The sequence below is a fragment of the Danio aesculapii genome, chromosome 20 (genome assembly GCF_903798145.1).
Source record: "Danio aesculapii chromosome 20, fDanAes4.1, whole genome shotgun sequence".
Taxonomy (NCBI): domain Eukaryota; kingdom Metazoa; phylum Chordata; class Actinopteri; order Cypriniformes; family Danionidae; genus Danio; species Danio aesculapii.
In genome coordinates this window covers 7316826-7340496 of record NC_079454.1, presented here as the reverse complement: position 1 = coordinate 7340496, position 23671 = coordinate 7316826, and the positions used below count along the sequence as shown (strand labels likewise).

The following is a 23671-nucleotide window of genomic DNA, read 5'->3' as shown; positions in this document are numbered from 1 at the left end:
ACACAGATCACATAGGACTACTTATCTGTTGGCAAATGGACTACAAGTACCAGTCATGCACCACACACACACACAACCGGTTCCTGATCCTGACTGATTGCAAACACACAGCTGATGCTGCTCAAGTACTGATTACATGCACACATATACGGCTCACTTTGAGACACTCATTGCTGAGTCTTGTATCCCATATAATGAAGATTACAACGCATTTTCCTTGCCTTGCCTTCCATGTTTTGCCTGCTGCCTGCCTGTCCTGACCATCTGCCTTTTTATTGACCATGACTCTCGATTGCCCATATACATCTGTTTGCTCCTGTGTTGACTGTTGCTTACCTGCTAAATAAACCTAGGCCGCACCCCTATTGTTAGCGTCACTTCACTGTTACATTACTTTTGTAACGACATTTTTTTAATGGTTTATATATTGTTTGTGAAACTAAAGAAATACAAAGTTGTTTCTCCACCCCCTTGAGGAAACGTTTCACATTTTTAACTAATGTGATTCAAAAAATGGATCTCTGAAAAAGTGCGGTAAACACTTGTCATGAATTGTCTATTCCACAATCGATGGATCGCAATCCGCCTGTTAAGTTGTGACGTATTAGTGACATATGAAATACTGTTTCCGAGCCCAAGCCACTACTCATTTTAATTAGGAAATTATTTGCTTATGACCACCTTTTTAGTCATATCACAAATTTAATTGAATTTTAGACTTCTGTCTCTAGACTTCCTACTGTACATATCAGACACCAATATTTTAGCAATTTACTAAAAAGTTAATCACTTACTGGCCATTAGATAATAAAAATATAGCTAGGGATTTTACATCACTTTGTAAATGGTTATTATTACCATTTGTTGAGTCTCCTCATACAGTTTAATTTGGTGCTTGGACCCAGAAGGTGCTTCACGTAACGTCCCACTGATATCGTTTTTTTTAGCTTTGAATCATGTTGTTATTTGGGAAAAGCAACCCAGTTCGGCTTTTGAATCTCTTTATGACCAAATGCACCCATTTTGGTTTCCTTCATTCTAAAGTTCTTTGCACACCGAAGTACACATTTTTTGCATCCATTTTTATTCATTGTGTATCCTAAAAATGTTACGCACAGAAAAACAATGATCGCAAAACAATTCAAGAGTCAATTCAAGCTGTGATGCTTTTGTTCTCCTCTTTCTTCTGCATAAAATAACTAGAGGAAATAAATTTTTTTACATATGGCGGAATAGGTGGTGGTTCATTCCAATGTGGTGACTCCTGACAAATAAGGGACTAAAACGAAGGTAAATGAATGAATGAATGAATGAATGAATGAAAAGTTTCGGATGCAGTGTTTAAATGTGATTGGTGAGGTAAATGTAAGGTTTTTAGATGAAAATCAATGAACTTAGTACTTATTTTGACACAAGAATCATCAAACTCACAGTGCTGCTTGCCACTGCGGCTGCATGTACAGATGTGCTCTCTCGATGCGGATGTTCTTTGCGAAGTGAAGCCGCTTGGGCAAATGCTCCTTCAGATACGGTTTCATCGGCTGATTTGGTTCTCTGCACTTCAAACACAGAAAGATAAAGGAATAAAATGATACAGGTTTCAATGATTAACCAGAAACTATGGTTTTTAAAGGGACAGTTCACGCAAAAATCTAAATTCTGTCATCTTTTACTCATCCTCCACTTCACGAGTTCACACTTGCAACAGTTTCAGAATAAAGCGTATTTGGCGTGCTGTCCGGGGAGAGGGCTCTGAGCTCGGGGAAGACACCCAAACTCGAGTTATTCCTCTTATCAGGAAACAGAGAGGAATTGGGATTCGAGCGAAGTATCTAGCCCGGCCCCAGAACGCTCCCCCCGGGATTGTAATGCTTAAGAGGTGAGGGGGTGGTGGAGGGATGCTAAAGTCGTAAGATGCTGCAGGTAAGACAGCTTTGGTATATATAGGGGTTTGGTCAAGAACTGATTGGATAATAGAATAATTGTAAATGACGTATTTGATACTGAAACTTCTGTGCGTGCTCCTCCCGAAATTTGTTTATAAAACATCACTTGTTTCAAATCTGTTTGAGTTCTGGAGAAAGATAAACAGAAGAATGTTGGTCACTGACTACCATAATATTGTTTGGTCCTACCGTGGAAGTCAATAACTGTATTTTTAAACATTATTCTGAAAATCTTCCTTTGTGTTCAACAGAAGAATTAAATTGCTAAAAGTTTAGAATCACTTGAGTGTGAACTGTCCCTTTAAGTGAGTTGAGAGATTTTGAGACAGTGTCATACCGAAAGATTCTTCACCAGGCCTTCGTAATCAACTGTCAGATGAATACAGAACAAGAGAGAGAAAAAATAAAACTTATATTTGATGCACATAACACTTACACAAATGAATTTCTCATGATATTTAAAGCTGAAGAAACACTCAAATTGAAAAGACAATCAAGAAGTGATGTGTGTATAAGGTTAAATCTGTGTGCATACAGGAGAAGAACTCCTCAGGCACGCGTCGGGGCCGGACTCTTGCGGCAGGACCCTGGATCACGGTGATGTCATCAATGTTGTCCAGATAGTTGGAGACGTACGCAGCTTTCTTACATGATGCTTCTTCCATTCCTGAATGTTTTAGAGACACAGAGCAGGACTGAAATTTAATGACACTCGTGTGTTTGATCTGGAAGCTTGTTTCTTCCACAGCATTAAAAACAAAAGATGGTGAGTTTACATTTACAAAGTTTACATAGTTAAATTTAGGCATTTTTTTCTTGGGCAAATTTTTACTTTTCAACTTAAAATTTGAAGTTTACGTCTTGCAATTATCTTTTCTTTTTTTTTGCTATTGAAGATTTTCTTTAAGAATTCTGCAATAAAACTTTAAGTACTAATTCTCACTTTTAACTAATAGGCAGTGCTTTATTACCTGCCTATTATTATTGGCTGTGTATTAGTGCCTATAATTATTATACATGTTGTGATCGCCAGTGGGATTGTACAGGAAAACCACTGGAAATTACTCCACCTATTGCCTCCATCATCCTCCCGGACTACAAATCCCATCATACATTGCATTCCCACACCAGTTTCAAGTTCACTTCGAGTATTCACAGCTGAAGGACATTTTAAAATGTTGCTAGCCTTTGCTTACCATTTTTGACTGTTTGCTGCCTGTCTTGACCCCTGTTTGCCGATTGTGTGGATTACGCTCTTGCATTATCTCTGTTGTTGTGTTTGCTGTTGTGTTTTAGACACCTGCCAGTCTGACTATTTTAATAAACTACATTTGGATCCAAGCCCTGTTGTCAAGTCTCCCTCAATTCAATTCTCTTGTTTTTTTTTCTGCAATTACAAGTTTATCTCTAGGAATTTTGACTTTTCATTCCAAGTTTTAAGTTTATGTTTTGCAAGTTAATGCAAAGCACTGCAGGTGAATAGGGTAAACAATACTGTAGGTAATATTCATTCATTTTCCTTCGGCTTAGTCTCTTTATTCATCAGGGGTCGCCACAGCGGAATGAACTGCCAACTTATCCAGCATATGTTTTACACAGCGGATGCCCTACCAGCCTCAACCCAGCTCTGGGAAACAGCCATACACTCTTGCATTCACACACATATACTACAGCTAATTTAGCTTTTTCAATAAACCTGTAGCATATGTCTTTGGACTGTGGGGGAAACCGGAGCACCCGAAGGAAACCCACGCGGACACGATGAGAACATGCAAACTCCACACAGCAATGCCAACTGACCCAGCCGGGGCTCGAAACAGTAACCTTCTTACTGTGAGGCAATCGAGCTACCCCCTGATGCCCTTATTTTTATGATTATAATCTTTATTTTTTTTACCCAATTTTCAGATAATAATGTTAATAGTAACTAAAAACGAAAAAAAAAATTCTTTTATATATAAAAGTGGTGCTGAATTATATTTAAACACTTGAGGGCTATAAAAACAATTAAAACATATTTTGAATTTTGTTTTACATTTATGGAAAATGCTACAAAAGCCCAAAATCTGAAAACTGACAAATTGTTATCACAAAGTCAAAAGAAAAAGTTTCATTTACAACTTTAACTTGTATTCTGTGTCAGAAATAAGCTTTCAAACATCACAAACCACCATGAAGACTTTTTTCACAAAACAAAGTGTGTAGCATATTTTAATCTACTGATTTAAAACATCAAGTCTTACAGTAAATGGCAATTCAGTTAGATTTTTAGATTTTTTTGAGGATGTGAGTACAGCAGCCGATTCAAATGTTATCACTAGATTAAATGGGCATTACCAGTGGTTATTAGCAGATATATATAGGCAAGTAGGGGCCTTCTGTGCCTACTAGTAGGCTCAGAAGGCAGTTATCATCCGTCCACATGGTTAATCAGCTATAGATCACATACAGCTGCGGCCGGAAGTTAACCAGAATTATTTATATTATTTATTAAATTTCCCATTAATTGTATTTTATTTATGTCTACTACCCCAACCCTAAACCCAACCATCACAGTAATGTAAAAGCAGATCTGGATCTGGAGACTTCTCTATTAGTGTAGCTGATTAAAAATGTTGATAGATAATAACAGCCTTCTGAGCCTACCAGTAGGTGCAGAAGGTCCCAACTGGCCCATATCTATCAGCTGATAACGCCCATTCAATCGAGTGATAACATTCGAAGCGGGTGTCTACCCGTTTTCAACTGCAGAGTGTATTTAATTAAGTATGTTGTATAACTATCTGTGGATTAAGTTTATAATTACATACATTACAATATTTGTTATATATTTATATATATTTGTTACATGTTATACATGATATTTCTAAATGTAAAAGATTTAGGGCTCTGTTTTGACGATCCATGCACAAAGTTCAAAGTGCAGGGTGCAAACTCATTAAGGGCGTGTCAGAATCCACTTTTGCTATTTTAAGGACGGAAAAATCCACTTTGCGCCATGGCGCATGGTCTAACAGGGTTGAGCTTATTCACTTAATGAGTTATAGGTGTGTTTTGGGTTAAACCAATCAGAGTTTCATCTCCCATTCCCTTTAAGAGCCAGTTGCGCTGCGCCATAGAGCATTTGCTATTTACATGACGGACTTTGTAAGTTGAAAAACTGAACACTTTACTAGAGAGAAAACAGTTAAACAGAGCATCTACAGCGCGAAAATGAGAGGTGAGCCTCCTCATTGTTTACTTTCGCTTTCACTCTCGTGGATAGGGAAACGTGTTGTACGCACAGATATCTATTAGCCTATACATACTTAATTTCGTTTGTTAAGCACAAAGATTTGTTTCAAAACTATTTCTAAATTCAGTTCTAATTTCCAGCAAACGAATAAATGAACAATAGTAACGAAGTGTGCTCAAAAAACTGAGTTATATCCAAATACACATGCTGTGCCCCATATAGTCTAAAACCTGACAGGTAGGCAAATCTAAGCTTGTTTTTAATAAAACAAATATAAATATGCATATAATGAATAATACTGCTAATAATGATAACATTATACAAAAGCAAATTGTTATGAATAAACTGAAAAAGCCCCCGAGATGAAGAAGGCATGAAAGTATGGTTTTTATATTTATGTACGCTAGAAAAGCATATTTTTTGTAACATTTTAATACTTTTTCAATTGTAAAGATATTTGCGTATTGCTGTACATCCTGTGTGTATAAAGCAATGTGTAAGCGAGGCGCACAACTAACGCGCTCTGCGCTGGACAATAGACCAGCAACGCGCCAGCAATGCGCCTCAACATACCTCCTTTTTTAGATCAGAACACCTATAGGCGCACATATGAGCGCAAATGCATTTGCTATTTAAACAGCGTGGCGCAAAACGTCAAAACGACTCTTGCGCCGAGCTGAAACTAGCAAACAACAATTGCATCGCGCCTTGCGCCACATTGCACCGGGTGTATGATAGGGCCCATAATATCAATTTTATACATAATTGACACTAACTATGCTTATATTTTTATTTTTAACTATGCTAAATTTTCTTGTGTGTGTGTGTGTGTGTAATTGTAATTTCATTTTGTTTATGGGTTTCTGTTTTTCTGTAAAACTATCCTGCTATTTCAGTAAAACTTTAATAAACAGATAAAAAATAAAAAAATAAAAAACCATCAAGTCTAGACTCAGAAAAGTTCAGAAAAAAGTGCAGTCTGAAATTTCACCCAAAAGATGAGCATTATTCTCAGCCTCATTTGTTTATGTAGAGTTATTTTACTTTGAAGAGCATGAAAAGGACTTATTCTTTGCCATACAAGTAAAATTATTGAACCTATAAACAGGAGCATTATATAAATGCTCATTTTAAAAGAACATGCACTATGGTGTTTCTTCTCTCATTGAAGTGTCAAAGAAAGCATATAATTCCTTAACATAAAACGACTTCTAGCAAAACCTCGACTTCTGTCATTATATTGTGGAGTGAGTACAAATTAAACATCAGTGATGAAACTGAAGCGCAGCGCATCAAAACATACAAGCGCAATATGCATTCACAATTACTCCAACCGCATATAGGCAGAGCAGCACAGACAATTAAAAACCCCAGAGTCAAAATTAGTATGCTAGCAAGCCTCAAGGCGTACATCAAAGTCAGCAGACACATGTGCAATCCCACACGCCTTTAATTGGGCTCAATCTCAAATGAAGACACACGTCAGGCAGATGTCACTCTGTGCCCGCCCGGCCACAGTAGATGGGAACTGGAGGACTGCTTTTCTCTTTAAATAATTCGATGACGTGTCATGTGGGAGATAAAGGATTTAGAGAACACAGTCTAATCTAAATCTTTTAACAAAAACCTTTTGTTTTTAGCAGGTAATAGCAAATATATGTAATTGACTGTAGGAGTTTTTATACATTCATTCATTTTCTTTTCAGCTTAGTCCCTTTATTAATCCGGGGTCGCCAAAGCAGAATGAACCGCCAACTTATACAGCATATGTTTTACACAGCAGATGCCCTTCCAGCCGCAACCCATCACTGGGAAACATCCATAAACTCTCATTCACACACATACACTACGGACAATTTAGCCTACCCAATTCACCTATAGCGCATGTCTTTGGACTGTGGAGGAAACCCACGCAAGTATGGAGAGAAAATATAAACTCCACACAGAAACGCTGACTGACCCAGTTGGGGCTCGAACCAGCGATCTTCTTGCTGTAAGGCGAATGTGCTACCCACTGCGTCACCTTGCTATCAGGAGTTTTTATAAATATGCAAAAATAAGGTAACAATTTACAATAAGGTGGAACTGTTAAAGGGACAGTCCCCCCAAAAATGAAAGTTCTGTTATCATTTACTGATACTGGTACTTGTTCTAAACATATTTGAGCTTTTGTTGAACACAAAAGTTGGGAACCAGTAACCACTGACTTCCCTACTATGGAAGTCAATGGCTACCGGTTTACAGCATTTTTCAAAATATCTTCTTTTCTGTTCAATGGGAGAAAAAAAAAAACTTTCTTTATTTATTTAGTTTTTATTTATTTTTTTTTTTCTTATTTATTTTGTATTTATTTTCATATTTATTTATTTATTTGTTTATTTTTTTACTTATTGATTTATTTATTTATTGATTGATTGATTGATTGATTGATTTTCTTATTTATTTTGTATTTATTTATTTATTTATATTGTCTTGTTTATTTTGTATTTATTTTCATATTTATTTATTTGTTTGATTGTTTATTTCTTTCTTTATTTATTTATTTATTTACTTGTTGATTTATTTATTGATTGATTGATTTATTTATTTATTTTCTTATTTATTTATTTATTTATTTATTTATTTATTTATTTATTTATTTATTTATTTTATAATTTCTTGTTTATTATGTATTTATTTTCATATTTATTTATTTATTTATTTTCATATTTATTTATTTGTTTGATTGTTTACTTTTTATATTTATTTATATATTTTCTTATTTATTTTGTATTTATTTTCATATTTATTTCTTTTCATAATTATTTCTTTATTTTCATTCATTCATTTTCTACCGCTTTTCCAGGGCTGGGTCGCGGGGGCAGCAGTCTTAGGAGAGAACCCCAGACTTCCCTCTCCTCCAGCTCCTCCGGGGGGATCCCGAGGCGTTCCCAGTCAAGCCGAGAGACATAGTCCCTTAAGCGTGTCCTGGGTCTTCCCCGAGGCCTCTTGCCGGTGAGACATGCCTGGAACACCTCCATAGGTAGGCATCCAGGAGGCATCCGAAACAGATGCCCGAGCCACCTCAGCTGACTTCTCTCGATGTGGAGGAGCAGCGGCTCTACTCCAAGCTCTTCCCGACTGTCAGACCTGCTCAACCTATCCGTAAGAGTGCGCCCTGCCACCCTTAGAAGGAAACTCATTTCGGCTGCTTGTATCCGAGATCTTGTCCTTTCGGTCATGAGACGTCGTGAGAGTAGGAACATAGATTGACCGGTAAATCGAGAGCTTTGCCTTTTATTTACTTATTTTTATATTTATTTATTTTCTTATTTATTTTCATATTTATTTATTTCTGTATTTATTCATTTATTGATTGATTGATTGATTTTGTATTTATTTTGTTTTATTTGACACAGACATTACACTAGACAAACCATATGCATTTTTATAAGTGGTATAGCAGACACACATTAAACATTTCACACAAAAACTCACAATAATTAAAATGACAACACAAATATAAATTCAAACTAAATAAAAGTATTTGTATTCAAAAGCCATAATGCAAAGGCTGCATGATCAAACAAAAAAACTAATAATCGATTATGTATGTAAACACTGCTGTTTTGTTTTTATACAGCTTTTAACTACTAAAACACTAACATTATTTTTCTAATTTTAAGTTCAGTGCTCTTACACTTTTTTTAGGTCAATTTTAAGCACTTTTGAAGCACTTTCCATTGACTTACATTAACAAACACACTATTTCCCCTTGTGATCAAACCAAGACCATTCAACCAGAATCACCACCATTGTTAAACTCACTATTCAAATATCACCGCATAGCCAACACCTAATCATTTTGTTTTTCTGTCTCTTCTTGCAAAACAAAGCAGTCCAAGTTGTGTTAAATGTTAACTAATGTTAAAAAGTGAAGAGGCAACGTCGCCCCAAAAAAGTCACACTAATCACCATAATGGTGAATTCAAATGAAAAATTTCAAACACTATTAGAAACACTCAGTAAGAAATTTAGGTAAGTTAAAATATTTTCTTTATTGTTTATTATTTACTATTAAGTTAAACGGAGTCTGTTTTAATTTAAACAATATCTTCATTAAAGCCATGCTCTTTACCATTTATATTACCTGAATTTTCCAACAATAGTTGTTACGTGGATTTAAAAAAAATATAGAATTTTTTTTATTTATAATTTTATTAATGGCCCAACTGCCCCTTCCATTACACGTCCATTTTCATATTCGGTCTGCTGTTAAAGTGAATGTAAAAAACCCAATGCACTACTCACCGTGGTCAGATACAAGAACCACGTTGACACATTTGTGCAGATTCCTTTCCTTCAGACCATCCATCAACATCCCAATCAGCCTGTCAATATTAATTAAAGCCTCAATAACCTGCAACAAAAAATCAATCGTCACGTCAAATGCAAACATTTTACTACAGCACGGGAATTCATATAGTTCATATAGTTCATATGAAGCAGCCATTGGAATCTTTTTGGCCCAAGACTTTCAGTCTCGTTTACTTCCATTGATTTTTACATGTTAAAAAACAGCTTGTTATTCTGCTTGATGCTGCAAAGTGACATTTTCTTATTATATTGTTCTCCTTTTTATGTATATTCGTTTGTTGGTAGAGCGAGTAGTTTGACTGCTTTCTGTTATTTATTTCTAGTCATTTCTCTCATAGGCGACTGAATCAAAAGTTCTAAAACAATGAGCGCACTTCTGTATTGGAGAATAAGGTCAATATAACATAATAGCATTAACATTAAACAAGAACAAATGAAAGCAAACCATTGAAATACTAATCATAAGTGAACCTGGACCCCAAAACCAGCCTTACGCTGTGTCCTAACGAGACACAACAAGATTCCATTGACAAGCAATATTGGCGTCCGCACCAATCGCGACGCGACATGACAGAAACATTTAAAAAATACCATTTAAAAACAGTCCCAAACACTGCACTCGCAACGAAATGTTAAATTTTTTTTATGTAATCAATAGATATTAAATGTTTACAACAATATTTATAGGCTACTAAGTGACCGATGTTGTTGGTTTGCATTAGCGTCAGTTCTGACTTTAATTTTCAAACCGTTTGCTAGATATTTTATTATTGAGATCTGAGGTGAACTATCTGCTGCTGATTTTAGTAGTATGGCAATAAATGTCATGTAAAATGATATTGAAACTCACATTTTGGAGCATTTAATGCTGAATAAAACACATAATCAGTACCTGAGGTGATATTTGTCATAGTAGTTTATGCTGTTGTTCTGCTGCGACTTTGTGGAAATAGAAAGCATTTCTAAAATAGAAATTTTCCACCTCAGCATAGTCAAAGGTTAAGATAAACTATTTAATGTGGAAAAGATACTGTACATTGTATCTCTTTTGAACGTATTTGTCAGAATAGCCAAAAATACATAATAGTCAAAATTATAGATTTTTTATTTTAGCCACCATGTTGTATGAATACATTTTGTAAACGTCCTTCCAGGAATATGACAAACGTCTTTTTTGATTAATATGCATTGTTATGAAGGTAATTTGAACAACTTGAAAGGTGATGTTGTCTACATCTGGCCAGAAGAGCAATGGTCATGCCCAACTGAACCTGGTTTCCATCTAGGTTTTTTCCTTCACTTTTGTCAATTAGTGAAGTTTGTTCCTCACCAAATTGGTTTGGGACTTGACGAGCTGCACATTGACTCTTCAGTGATTGGACTTTCAGCAGGTAAATTTAAACCACACTGCTGAACTAAACTGAACTTCAACTCTGAAACCTGGACTGACACTGTTTAAATTTACTAGAACTTCTATGTTAAGCTGCTTTGACACATCTACATTGTAAAAGCGCTATAGAAATAAAGATGAATGAGTTTAATTGAATATATTTAGATTTTTTGCACCCCTCAGATTCCACATTTCAAAATAGTTGTCGGCCAATTGTACCACACATCAATGGATTTATTCAGCTTTCAGTTGATGTATAAATCTTAATTTTATTTAGTGATCCTTATGACTGGTTTTGTGGTCTTCCATACAATGTATATAAAAATATATTAAATAAATAAACAAATTTAAGAAAAAAAATATATATATATGCTGGGTTCCACATGAATCATTCATGTTGTTCCAACACAAATTGACTTAACTGTTTCAACAAATTTAAGTGGATTGAATTAAACAATTAAGCTGTTTACATCTCATATTAAATATACTAGTTTGAACCAAGAGAAAAAAAGAGTAATAATAATAATAATGGTGTGTTCATTTAATATTCCATATACTAAATCAGAAATGTGTCCCCAAGCAAGCATTTTCATTTTACTTTTCAGTTTACCTGGGTACTCATTGGTCCATATTTGTGTCCCGATGCATCGGGCTCTTCGAAGTACAAGGTGTAAAAGTCTGGCCTGAAACAAAGCACATACACTGATCTCTAAATGCTGATCTCATAAGGTTGAAACAGACTGAAGGCAACAATTGAAGGTTACTACTTTTAACATTTCAGGGAGAACAAACAAACAAAAAAAAAATTTAAAAAAATAAATAAATAAATAGATAGATAGATAAAAAATAAATAAATAAATAGATAAATAAATAGATAAATAAATAGATAAACAGATAAATAAATAAATGAATAGATAAACAAATAAATAAACAAATAAATAAATAAATAAATAAATAAATAAAATAAAAAATAAATGAATAGATAAATAAATATATAAATAAACAGATAAATAAAACATAAATAAATAAATAGATAAACAGATAAATAAATAAATAAATAAATAAATAAACAGATAAATAAAACAAATTAATTAATAGATAAACAGATAAATAAATAAATAAATAAATAAATAAATAAATAAATAAATAAATAAAATAAAAAATAAATGAATAGATAAATAAATATATAAATAAACAGATAAATAAAACATAAATAAATAAATAGATAAACAGATAAATAAATAAATAAATAAATAAATAAATAAATAAATAAATAAATAAATAAATAAATAAATAAATAAATAAATAAATAAAATTACCTTTCACCTTGAGGTAAATGCAACCATTGAAAGATCTGTGCTATCCTCTTTTCGAAAAGAACATTCCTAATCAAAGAAAAAGACAATATGTCTGATATTGTTTCAGATTACAACAAAAAGTAGCTAAAACAACATTTTAGTATGAGTTTAGTCCATTTAAAAAAATCAGAACCTTGCATAAATATAAACTGCATAAATGTTTGTTTCTGTTACAATGGTCAAATGTTCTACCTGTTATACTTCATCCAGTAATCTGGGTATCGTCCATTGATACTGACATCAGATCCCGGCCAGAAGAAAGTAGCTGTTTTAAGTTTGTTTTTCATGGCTGTGATCCAAACCTAAAGACAATCACAGGAAAATCTGAATGAGAGTGCTGACAAAAGATCAGAAAAGACAAATCAGGACTTAGAATATAAAAGAGCACCTGCAAATAAACAATAGTCGAATACACTACCTGACAAGAGTCTTGTCACCTATCCAAGTTTTAGGAACAACAAATAATAACTAGACTTCTAGTTGATCATTTGCTATTAGAAGTGGCTTTTATGAAAGGCAAAGGCCTCTAGATTACCCTTATTTTATTAAAAAAAGTGGAAAATAAATGAATATTGTGTATGACTCCCATGAGCTTGGAGGACTGCATCCATACATCTCTGCAATGACTCAAATAACTTATTAATAAAGTCATCTGGAATGGCAAAGAAAGCGTTCTTGCAGGACTCCCAGAGTTCATCAAGATTCTTTGGATTCATCTTTCATCATTTGCCTCCTCCATCTTACCCCAGACATGCTCAATAATGTTCATGTCTGGTGACTGGGCTGGCCAAACCTGGAGCACCTTGACCTTCCTTTCTTTCAGGAACTCAGGCTGAAGTATGAGAAGGAGCGCTATCCTGCTGAAGAATTTGCCCTCTCCTGTGGTTTGTAATGTACCAGGCAGCACAAATGTCTTAATACCACAGACTGTTGATGTTGCCATCCTCTCTGCAGACCGCTTGCAAGCCCCCAAACTGAATGCAACCCAAAACCATGACTTTTTCTTCACCAAACTTGACTGATTTCTGTGTGAATCTTGGCTCCATGCTGGTTCCAGTAGGTCTTCTGCAGTATTTGTGATGATTGGGATGCAGTTCAATAGATGATTCATTAGAAAAATCTACCTTCTGCCACTTTTCAGAATGATCAACTAGAAGTCAAGTTATTATTTGTTGCTCTTACCACTGAGATCGATGGCAAGACTTTTGTCAGGTAGTGTATAAATAATGGAACACTATTTTTAAATAATCAAATTTCTGTATTCTGCATGATTGTAAAGTCCTTTATCGTCATTCAGGACAAGGAAGTGTTATTTTTTTACCTATTAATATGGTTTTCGCTAATATTTATATTTTATTTCAACGAGGCTTCATATGTTTATATATTTACTAACATGAACAAACAATGAATGGTTTATTTATTACAGTATTTATTCATTTTATTTATTGAAAATTAAGCCATTCGTTGTTAGCTCATGTTAACTCACAGGACTTGTTAACTAATGTTAACAAGCACGACTTTGGATTTTAAAAACGCATAAATGTTGTTATATGTATAAGTATTGCTCATTATCAGTTCAACAAACATAAACTAATAGAACCTCATTGGAAAGTGTGACCAAAATTTTTCAGTTTTTTTATTTAACATTTTAGTCACCTTGTTAATTTTGATTAGTACTTTACATGTCTCATAAGTGTTAATTAATTATATTTATTTCTTAGCATTTATTGTTTTTACTTATTTATTATTTATTTATTTTCTATCGTCATATTTTTGTGGCGATTATACAGCATTAAGGACAGTTGCATTTATTCAGAAGTCAATTGGAGGAAGTAAAAACTAAAAATAGTTACTTCTAAAGCAAAGTAAACACATGGCCATGCAGAAGCACTAACTAGGCAGAAACCACAACGCTATCTCTGTAATTACTGTACAAGCCAATATACAGAAGCCAATCTTCAAGGTAAAACAGGCGTCTACTGATTGTGAATGTATTTCACATTTGAGAGTCCATTGGTCAATTATTTTAGCATTGCCGACAATAAAACTGCCTCTTGTTACGAGAAAATCTCAGTATCTCCTAATAGCAACAACACATTTCACTACAATGGATGGGACAAAACGAAAGTGTGGGACTAAAGTCGCGCATGAAAGCAAACAAAAGAATGAGCGCGAATTCACAGCGAGGGGAACTATAGAAATTCAGATTGGCACCAAATAATGTATAAAAACTAACGAGTAAAACTAAAACGCTGGGCAATTTCAGATATTGGGTTTAAACATGGAACGTCATCTTAAATATGACAAGTGTTAAACATCTGTGCTCCACATAAACAGCTGTCCTGGTGAACAGTGAAGAGGATGGTGATGATGATTAGGGCGTATCAGAAGATGGTTGTGATTTCCTCTGGTCCCACCCTGATGTGGGAAATACAACTACTACCACAAGAACTTGAAATATACATCCGGCCCATCACATCGCTCTTTCTCAACACAATAAAACCAAACATGAGTTAATATTCAAGCAGAAGTTCAATATTTGACCATCGATCAAGAATTTTAAAGGATGTCATTAGAATAGATGTAAGATAACACACAATGAAACTGAAACGCCTGGTTTTAGACTACAATATTTCATTAGTATGGTGTAGGGCCTCCGTTCATCAATTTGTCTTGGGAATGACAGTCCTGCACAGTGGCCAGAGGGATTTTGAGCCATTCTTCTTGCAGAATATTGGCCAGGTCACTACATGATGCTGGTGGAGAAAAATGTTTTCTGACTCGTTCTTTCACAACACCCCAAAGTGGCAAAAAAAAAAAATAATTAGGTTTGGTGACTGTGCAGGCCATGGGAGATGTTCAACTTCACTTTCATGTTCATCAAACCATTCTGTCACGAGTCTTGCTGTGTGTACTGGTGCATTATCATCCTGATACATGTGACCACATTCAGGATACAATGTTTGAACTATTAGGTGCACATGGTCCACCAGAATGGTTCGGTAGTCCTTGGCAGTGATGCGCTTATCTAGCACAAGTTACAACTTGCCCATCTTGCACGACTTTTTTAGCCTAGAGAATGCCATAATATTGCAGTCCAAACCATCACTTATCCACCCCCATGCACCCCCACTCTGGGCATGCTACCGCCTGGGTGGTATGCTTCTTTTGGACTTCTCCACACCATAACTCTCCCGGATGTGGGAAAAGAAAATGAAGGTGGACTCGTCAGAAAACAATACATGTTGCATATTGCCCTCAGCCCAAGAGTTTCGCTGCTGACACCACTGAAACCAATGTTTGGCATTGGCATGACTGACCAAAAGTTTGACTTTTAAAAGTCAGCCATGCCATGTATATCAACCCTGTGGAGCTCCTAATGAACCGTTTTGGTGGAAACAGGAGACCTGATGTGCACATTTAATTCTGCAGTGAATTCTGCAGTTTTTTATTTAAGAATTTGAATTGCATTATGGGACCTTGATCTGTTCTCCATCATGTTGAAAAGTAAAAAAAAAGACTTTTATTGACATTTTTATTGGTTTGAGATTATATGCTGCCAGGGTCGGTGTTGTAAATTATGGTAAACCTAGTAATAAGCATGAGCTTTGGGTCATGAGCAAAAGGATACAAGAGGCCTGAATTGAGTTTCCTCCGAAGGGTGGCAGGGCGCACCCTTATAGATAGGGTGAGGGGCTCTGTCACCTGAGACGAGCTCGTAGAGTAGAGCCGCTGCTCCTCCACATAAAGAGATGCCAGTTGAAATGGCTCGGGCATCTGTTTCAGATGCATCCTTGACGCCCACCTATAGAGGTGTTTCAGGCTTGTCCCACCAGGAGGTGGCACTGGGGAAGATCCAGGACAAGCTGGAGGGATTATGTCTCTCGGCTTGCCTGGGAATGCTTCGGGATTCCACCAGAGGAACTATATATGTTTCTTTATTTAACCAGATAAAAAAACCTATTGAGATCGAGATCTTATTTACAAGGGTGACCTGGCCAAGAGGCCCGCACACATGACTTATGAAAAATAAATAAATAAATAAGAAAAAAATAAAATAAAATAATAATAATAATAATAATAATTAATAGAAAGTTAAGATAATATAAAAAATACAGTTCAGTTGTTCAGCTATACCACATTACAATATGTTAAAAACACATACATAGAGAAATGGTTGATTGGGATCTTTTTTAGTTCAGACTAAAGAGTATTCCAGGACGAGGGGGTGGCATAAATAAACAGGCATAACTAGAGCAGGGATGCCCAAAACTTGGTCCTGGAGAGCCGGTGCCCTGCAGATTTTAGCTTTAACCTCAATTAAACACACCTTAACCAGCTAACCAAGCTCTATCTAGGTATACTAGAAACTTCCAGGCAGGTGTGCTGAGGCAAGTTGGAGCTAAACTATGCAGGACACCAGCCCTCCAGGACCAAGTTTGGGCATCTCTGAACAAGAGGAAGTGTCTGGGGAGAGGGAAGACTAGGGTTCCCTCCTGAGACTACTGGCCCGTGACCCAGCCCCAGATAAGCGGAAGGAAAAATTGAATAAGAACCTGATTAAATGTTTTTTGTTATTCTGTTATTTATACAATATCTTATTTGCACAATATAATTTTCAACATTAAAACACAGACATTCAGACACCCCCCCTCCCCTCCATAAAAAAAAAAAACATGACTCATGAAATACGAAACCTGTTAATTATCAGATTTTGATGTTTTTTTCACAGTGCGTAATGACGAAAATAGATTCAGTTCAGTTTAATATGAATGTCACTGTTGAAGGATGATCTGCCAAAAAGTAGCTCCACTGACCACAACCAAGCAAGCAAGAGTCAGCAGTGGCAAGAACCAAAAACTCCACCAACAACAAACCTTGGGAGATACCAGGCTCAGTCGGGAGACCAGTTTATGTCTGGACAAATTGATAATAAATCATCCTTTTCCTTTTCTGCAAATGCCTCTAAAATATAATGAAACATGGTAGCACTTTATTTTGATGGTACATTTGAGTATTAGTAAACTTTCTGCTTAATATCTGTTGATACTGCTCCTTCAACAGACTATAAGAAACTTTGCAAGTACATGTCAACTTGCACTAACCCTAACCCCAACTTAACAGTCTACTCATAATGAGAATTAGTTGGCATGTAGGGGCAGTGTAACTTAAATTCAACAAACAATTTTTAAAATCCAATTCTGCTCTGAATTTAGCTTAGAGAGAAAAACAAGAATTGATGAAGAAGAAGAAGAAGATCTGAACTGGAAAGGCTAGGCCAGACAGTGCTCACCTACAGACCAGACCAAAAACAGAAGTGTGGAGCAATGTATGAGCCACACCAAAACAAACAAGCTCAGGACAGAGTAAACACAGTATTTAAAACGGGAAGAAAATAGGATCTCACTGCTTTTGGTTCTGGAGCTTACAGAAAACATCAGTATCCCACACCAGGAATACATGCACACACAAAAAAATGACATGATCCTGATATTATGCACCAGATACAACCCACAAAACAGAACTGCACAGAACTAAAACTGAAAGTGACTTATACCAACATTAAAACAAGGATTAAAACAAAATGAGAGTGCTGGAGTTCTGAAAAGAGTGACTTATTTTACTCTCATGTTATGTAAATGATTGCTAAAATTAATAAATTACATTTAGGGCTGCACAATATGTCACAAAATAATCATTATTACGATTATGCAATATATTATGTGTGAAATACACTTTTTTTATGCATTGGCTGTTTGTCTCAGATGGGGCCTTACTATCTTTAGCTTCACCTACCAAATAGTTGCTGTTTCACTATTGGCTGTTTGGATATCAGCTCAAAGGTGAACCAAGAGCTGGAAATAAATACTAAAGGTGAGAATCGAGATGAGAGAGGAAAATGACAACAGCCAATCAGTCAGAATATCTGGTGAGGTTTTCACTTTATTTATAGTGTTTTAAAGAATATGGGCCCTATTATACACCCAGCACAATAAGAAGCAAGACGCGTTTGGCGCGATTTGTCGCTATTTTCAGACCAGCACTACCCTATTTTTCACGTTTTGCACCACATTGTTTAAATAGCAAATCCATTTGTGCCACTTTATGGAATCATGGGTGTGCTGGTCTAAAATAGAAGTGTGTTAAGGCGCATTGTTGTTATTTTGAGGAACTTAAATAGATTGCGCCATTAACGAAGTAAAAGCTGCTCTAAAGTCCAGCACGTTATTTATGCACCTATCCAAACGCTTACACACTGTTTAATACACACAGGATGTACAGCAATACACAAATATCTTTACATATGAAAAAAATTAAAGGATTAAAATGTTACAGAAATTATTTTCTACATAAATATAAAAACCACTGCCTACATGCCTTCATCTCGGGGGGCTTTTTTTCAGTTTATTCATGACAATTTGCATCAGTATAATGTTGGTATTATTAGTATTATTTATTATATGCATATTTAGTTCAGATTAGTCCACCTTATATGTTTTGGAGAAGTATGCATTATCATATGGGGATAAGAACAGGACATGTGTGTTTGAATATAACTCAGTAGTTTGATCACACTTCGTTATTATTGTTCATTTATTCATTTGCTGGAAATCAGAACTGAATTCAGAAATAGTTCTGAAACAAAAGCATTCCATTTTTCCACTTACAAAGCCTGCCATGTAAACAGAAAATGCGCCGTGGCGTCACGCAACTCACTCTTAAAGGGAATGGGAGATGAGACTCTGATTGGTTTAACGCACATTATGCTCAAAACACACCCATAACTCATTAAGAGAATAAGCACAACCCTGTTAGACCATGCGCCGGGGCATAGACGTGTTTTTTCATCCTTAAAATAGCCAAATTTATTTTTATCTTATTTAATTAAAGTGATATAGTCAATTACATTATGCATGAACATATTACTCTTTAAAAACTTTCAGGATGTAAATATTACTAAAACTCTAACATATATAAGTGCTGGAGATCTGTGGCTCATTGCAAGAAAAGCATTTTGGTTGTTTTCTTTAAATAAGACTAATTTGACAATTTAAGTGCAATTTTTGTGCAATTAAAAATTTTAAAAACAATTTTGACAAATCTCACAACTAAAAGTTGCATGAAAAATAAAAAATAAAGTAATTTTTTGGCATTTACTTACTGGTTCACCCTGGTACCACAAAGGGTTGAATTTCTCATCAGCCTTTAAACTGAAAGAGGCATTGCGATTGACATCATACATCTTATTGTCCACAATTCCATGAGTTTCTGGATAGAGACCCTGCAAACACAAAAAAAAATAACATAACATAACACTATTTTGGTCAAGCATCTGTTTGCATTCGCATATGATGTCAAAACTACATTATAGATATACTTATTATAGATCATATTATAGATTCCAAGGTTTCCATATCCTGGACCAGGCCGTATCCTGAGCAGCTACTCTGGTGGTCATGGAAGAGTGGAGAACACGAGACTGATTCCTGTGACGCTCCAGAGACAGACGAGTCTTCGCTGAGGCCAGCTTCCAGCCTCCGCCACTGAGACTGCAGCTCTGTACAAGACGTTTGGCCAGCGGAGAAATTAAAATGATCGTGCCCAACTGAGTCTGGTTTCTCTCAAGGTTTTTTTCTTCACTTTTGCCATTTAGTGAAGTTTTTTTTCCCTCTCCGCTGTCGCCACTGGCTTGCATGGTTCGGGATCTGTAGAGCTGCGCATCGTTGGATTTGCTCTTCAATATTTGGACTCTCAGTAGTGATTATTAAACCACACTGAACTGAGCTAAACTGAACTGAACTTAAACACTACAAACTGAACTACACTGTTCCTATTACTATGACCTTTTATGTGAAGCTGCTTTGACACAATCTACATTGTATAAGCGCTATACAAATAAAGGTGAATTGAATTGAATTGAATTGATTGTATAACTGAGATTACATCCTATATTAATCTGGCTGTGTAAAACTGTAGTTTGAATTTGTGAAATTTCTGCCATGAAACTCTATGCGCGCAGGCTAATAGGTCACCTAATCTGCTCCTGCGTCATTAACTACATGGCGCAGGAGATTGCTGTCACCTTGGCAACCAATAAGCTTGCTCCTTATCAGTTTAAATGCACCGCATCATTTTACGCTGTTAAGCTGTAGCGCGTTTTCTGAGACCCTCCTCTACCCCAGCTCCACCTGTGTTTATATATGTTACGGGGGTTACATATATATTATGTTTGCAGCAGCAGTGTGTTATATTCTCAGACAGCATGTCTGTGTAAATACTGGCAGTAGCAGGTCTTGCTCTGCTATAATAATCAATGCAGTAGCAACAGCAGCATAGCAGATTTATTCCACCAAGACCAAATATATCAACATTACCATATACATATCCGTTACCATGCTAAATCCCGAGAGTGTTTATGACAGAAATCCATTAGCGCTGACATTACAGTACATAATAGCATCTTCAGCATTATCCTGAATATTATAAGCATTGTTTTTAACCGTCATGAAAAAAGGTCCCTGTGTATAAACATTGAATCCTTTTGTTTTTAGCATTGTGTTTTTTAAATATTAAGTATTCAGCCTTTTATTTTTCAGTATAACGATGTATTTCCAACTAAAACAGATTGAGTAGAGGGTGGGGCTTAATTTTTGAACTCCTCCTCTCATCTTTCACTAGCAAACTAACAGTTGGAGAGGCGTGGCTAAGCATATTTCACCCAATCTGTCAAACTGATGTCATCGGAAATGGACTGCCATTCCTAAGCAGAAGCAAATGGTTCGATTTTAATTCAAAATTACCATTTATTTTTCAGTGGATTGACTTGCACCTTAAAACTAAGTACAGTACGTGCGCTAGCAAAACAAACATTGTGAATTTTGATTTCACAAGGACTTTAAAGCTATTCACACATTGGCAATTACTAAAAACTAATTTATTAAATGTCAAATTCTTACATATGGTCATTTAAAAACACTTGTATTTTCTTAAATGCTATTTTCATAAATGATAAAAATACATATATTATCAAAGCTTATGCTGTTGATATATGCAATGTTGCCAGGCAATTTATGCCATCAATGGGCAACCAAATGAGACAATGGACAACTAATAAAGGCAAGTGGGTCCAGAAACAATTATGATTGCCCATTTTTAATAAGAATTTAGCCAAACAACATCGCTTTCTAATATTGCCCAGAATCATTGCTCAAAACGCCAAAAGTATCTGGATGCAGCCTTGATGATGCAAGCTGAGACTGCATATCTCAGTGATGCAATGTCAGACACAATGCATTCAATGTAGCTAGTGACGTCACTGTGATGGGGTAGGGGTGGGATTAGCGGAGCGAATTAAAAAACATTGGATGAAGCTCAGACTTCACTGCACCAGACCCCTCTCCAAAAAGCTGCCCCGTGTATCTTCAGCTTAATAGTATTATCTTCACTAATCTAAATAGTAATTGATTTGAATCAAACACATACAATGCGTCTAGTATAGAAAGCATCAACCCCAAATAAGCCATAACATTTTGGCATGTGTGTGTGTTTCTTCATGAGCCATTGTGGATTCATTTCTACCTGTCACTTACTGTCACTATGGTGTAATGATTCGGGAAGGTCTTGGTGGGATATGCAGGTCGCATATATGGTGTGGAAGTCCCACATTCTCCTGTGGAAACAACATCAGAACAAATAAATTAGCCATCTTAAAATATCTATACATTCAAAGGAAGAATGTAACTTTGATATTGGACAATAAGCTAAAACTACAGTGTAAGAAAATATCTGTTAATTAAAAGTTTTCGTATTTTGTGATTTTTTTCTGTTTATTTAAAGTTGCGAATTAGGGGACATTGATCTCTGCTCTGTCGACTTTAGATGTTGAAAATTTAACTCTACAGTTTAACAAAGTGACTATCATTGACATTTTAGTAGTTTGAAATAATATAAGGTATAAAATAGAGAAATAAGTCTGTAAAATAACAGAAAACGTACTGGCAGTTTATTACAAGGTTTTTTGCAACTACAACCCAAACAATATATCACTTTAAACTAATAAAATGTCAATAAAAGTCACTTTTTTAGAACTTTTCAAGGTTTAAAAGTAGTTTGAAAAAAGATCAAGGTCCCATAATGCAATTAAAAAGCATAAACAAATGGGGAAACATAAAAACATGAATCAAAAATACAGAAAACTGCTAATTAATTGATATTTTTTACAGTGTAAGGTAAATTTAGCAAATTGCAACCTGAAACAAAAATCAACAGTTGGCAACAGTAATAATTTTAATAACGTAAAGTTCTTTCATTTCAGCTTGTTCCCATAAGAACATTTATTTTGCTCATTTAGTAAACTTTATGTACATTTTAATCTGTTTTTATATTATTTGCTTTTATTTTCTTATACTTGTCTTTTTTATTCCTGTTTATGTAAACCACTTGGACTGCTATATAAATAAACTTGCCTTGCCTTTATTAAAATAACGGAAAAAAATAGGAATGACCAAAATCTTATATATATAAAACATTATACAGTGAAAATGAAAAACAAAAACATACACTGTTAAAAACGATTGGTTACTTTACCTAAAAAAGTGAGTAAACCCATTGTAGGTTGGAACTGTTAAATTGACTGAACTGAATGGGCTCTATTCTAACAATATAGGCACAAAGTCTAAAGCACATGGAGCAAAAGCATTAAGGGCGTGTCCGAATCCACGTTTGCTATTTTAGGGATTTTTTTGCTATAATGCTACTTTAGACCAGCTTTCAGCTGCTCAATGGCGCATCTTTATTCAGTTCCTCAAAATAGCAACGCACCAACAATGCACCTTAACCAGCATGCCCATGAGTCCACAAAGTGGTGCAAATGGATTTGCTATTTAAACAACATGGCACAAAACGTGAAAATGACAGTTGCGCTGGTCTGAAAATAGCAACAAATCACGCCAAACACATCTTGTGCCTTATTGCACCAGGTGTATGATAGGGCCCTATGATTTATATATATGTGCATAGTTAGTAAACTTGGTAACTGGTTTGCTAACTTTAAATAGTCAAATAAGCCCTTTAAAAGCATCACTCACTTTTTAAAGTAAAGTCAACTAATCGCATCTTACAGTGTAAAACGCAACACAGAAAATGTACTTAAACAGAATAGAAACAAAAAAATTTTTCAATTCAAACAAATTCAAATTGTCTAATTCAAAATGATATTTGTTACCCATGATTCTAAATAATAATTAAATAATTTGTAAGTCTGAAAAAGACCTGAAAATGTGTATATTCATTTGTTAAATCTGTTAAATTGAAGAGCATTTCTGGAGTTCAAATCTAACTATTTTAATTGTAATTATTTATGATTACATTATTCTTTATTTAAAAT

The 23671-nt window shown here is 35.1% G+C and overlaps 1 protein-coding gene across 1 annotated transcript in view; it reads right to left on the bottom strand.

The window, feature by feature from the left end:
* enpp1 (ectonucleotide pyrophosphatase/phosphodiesterase 1) overlaps nucleotides 1–23671 on the bottom strand; it is a 127062-nt gene that overhangs the window by 69990 nt on the left and 33401 nt on the right. Inside the window, exons 7-15 of the mRNA XM_056480678.1 lie at nucleotides 21876–21955; nucleotides 19448–19567; nucleotides 12478–12587; nucleotides 12247–12312; nucleotides 11538–11610; nucleotides 9472–9580; nucleotides 2482–2613; nucleotides 2284–2315; nucleotides 1432–1559 (exon numbers count right to left, since the gene is read on the bottom strand). Of these exons, the coding sequence (XP_056336653.1) occupies nucleotides 1432–1559; nucleotides 2284–2315; nucleotides 2482–2613; nucleotides 9472–9580; nucleotides 11538–11610; nucleotides 12247–12312; nucleotides 12478–12587; nucleotides 19448–19567; nucleotides 21876–21955 (850 nt within the window). The remainder of the gene's footprint in view (nucleotides 1–1431; nucleotides 1560–2283; nucleotides 2316–2481; nucleotides 2614–9471; nucleotides 9581–11537; nucleotides 11611–12246; nucleotides 12313–12477; nucleotides 12588–19447; nucleotides 19568–21875; nucleotides 21956–23671) is intronic.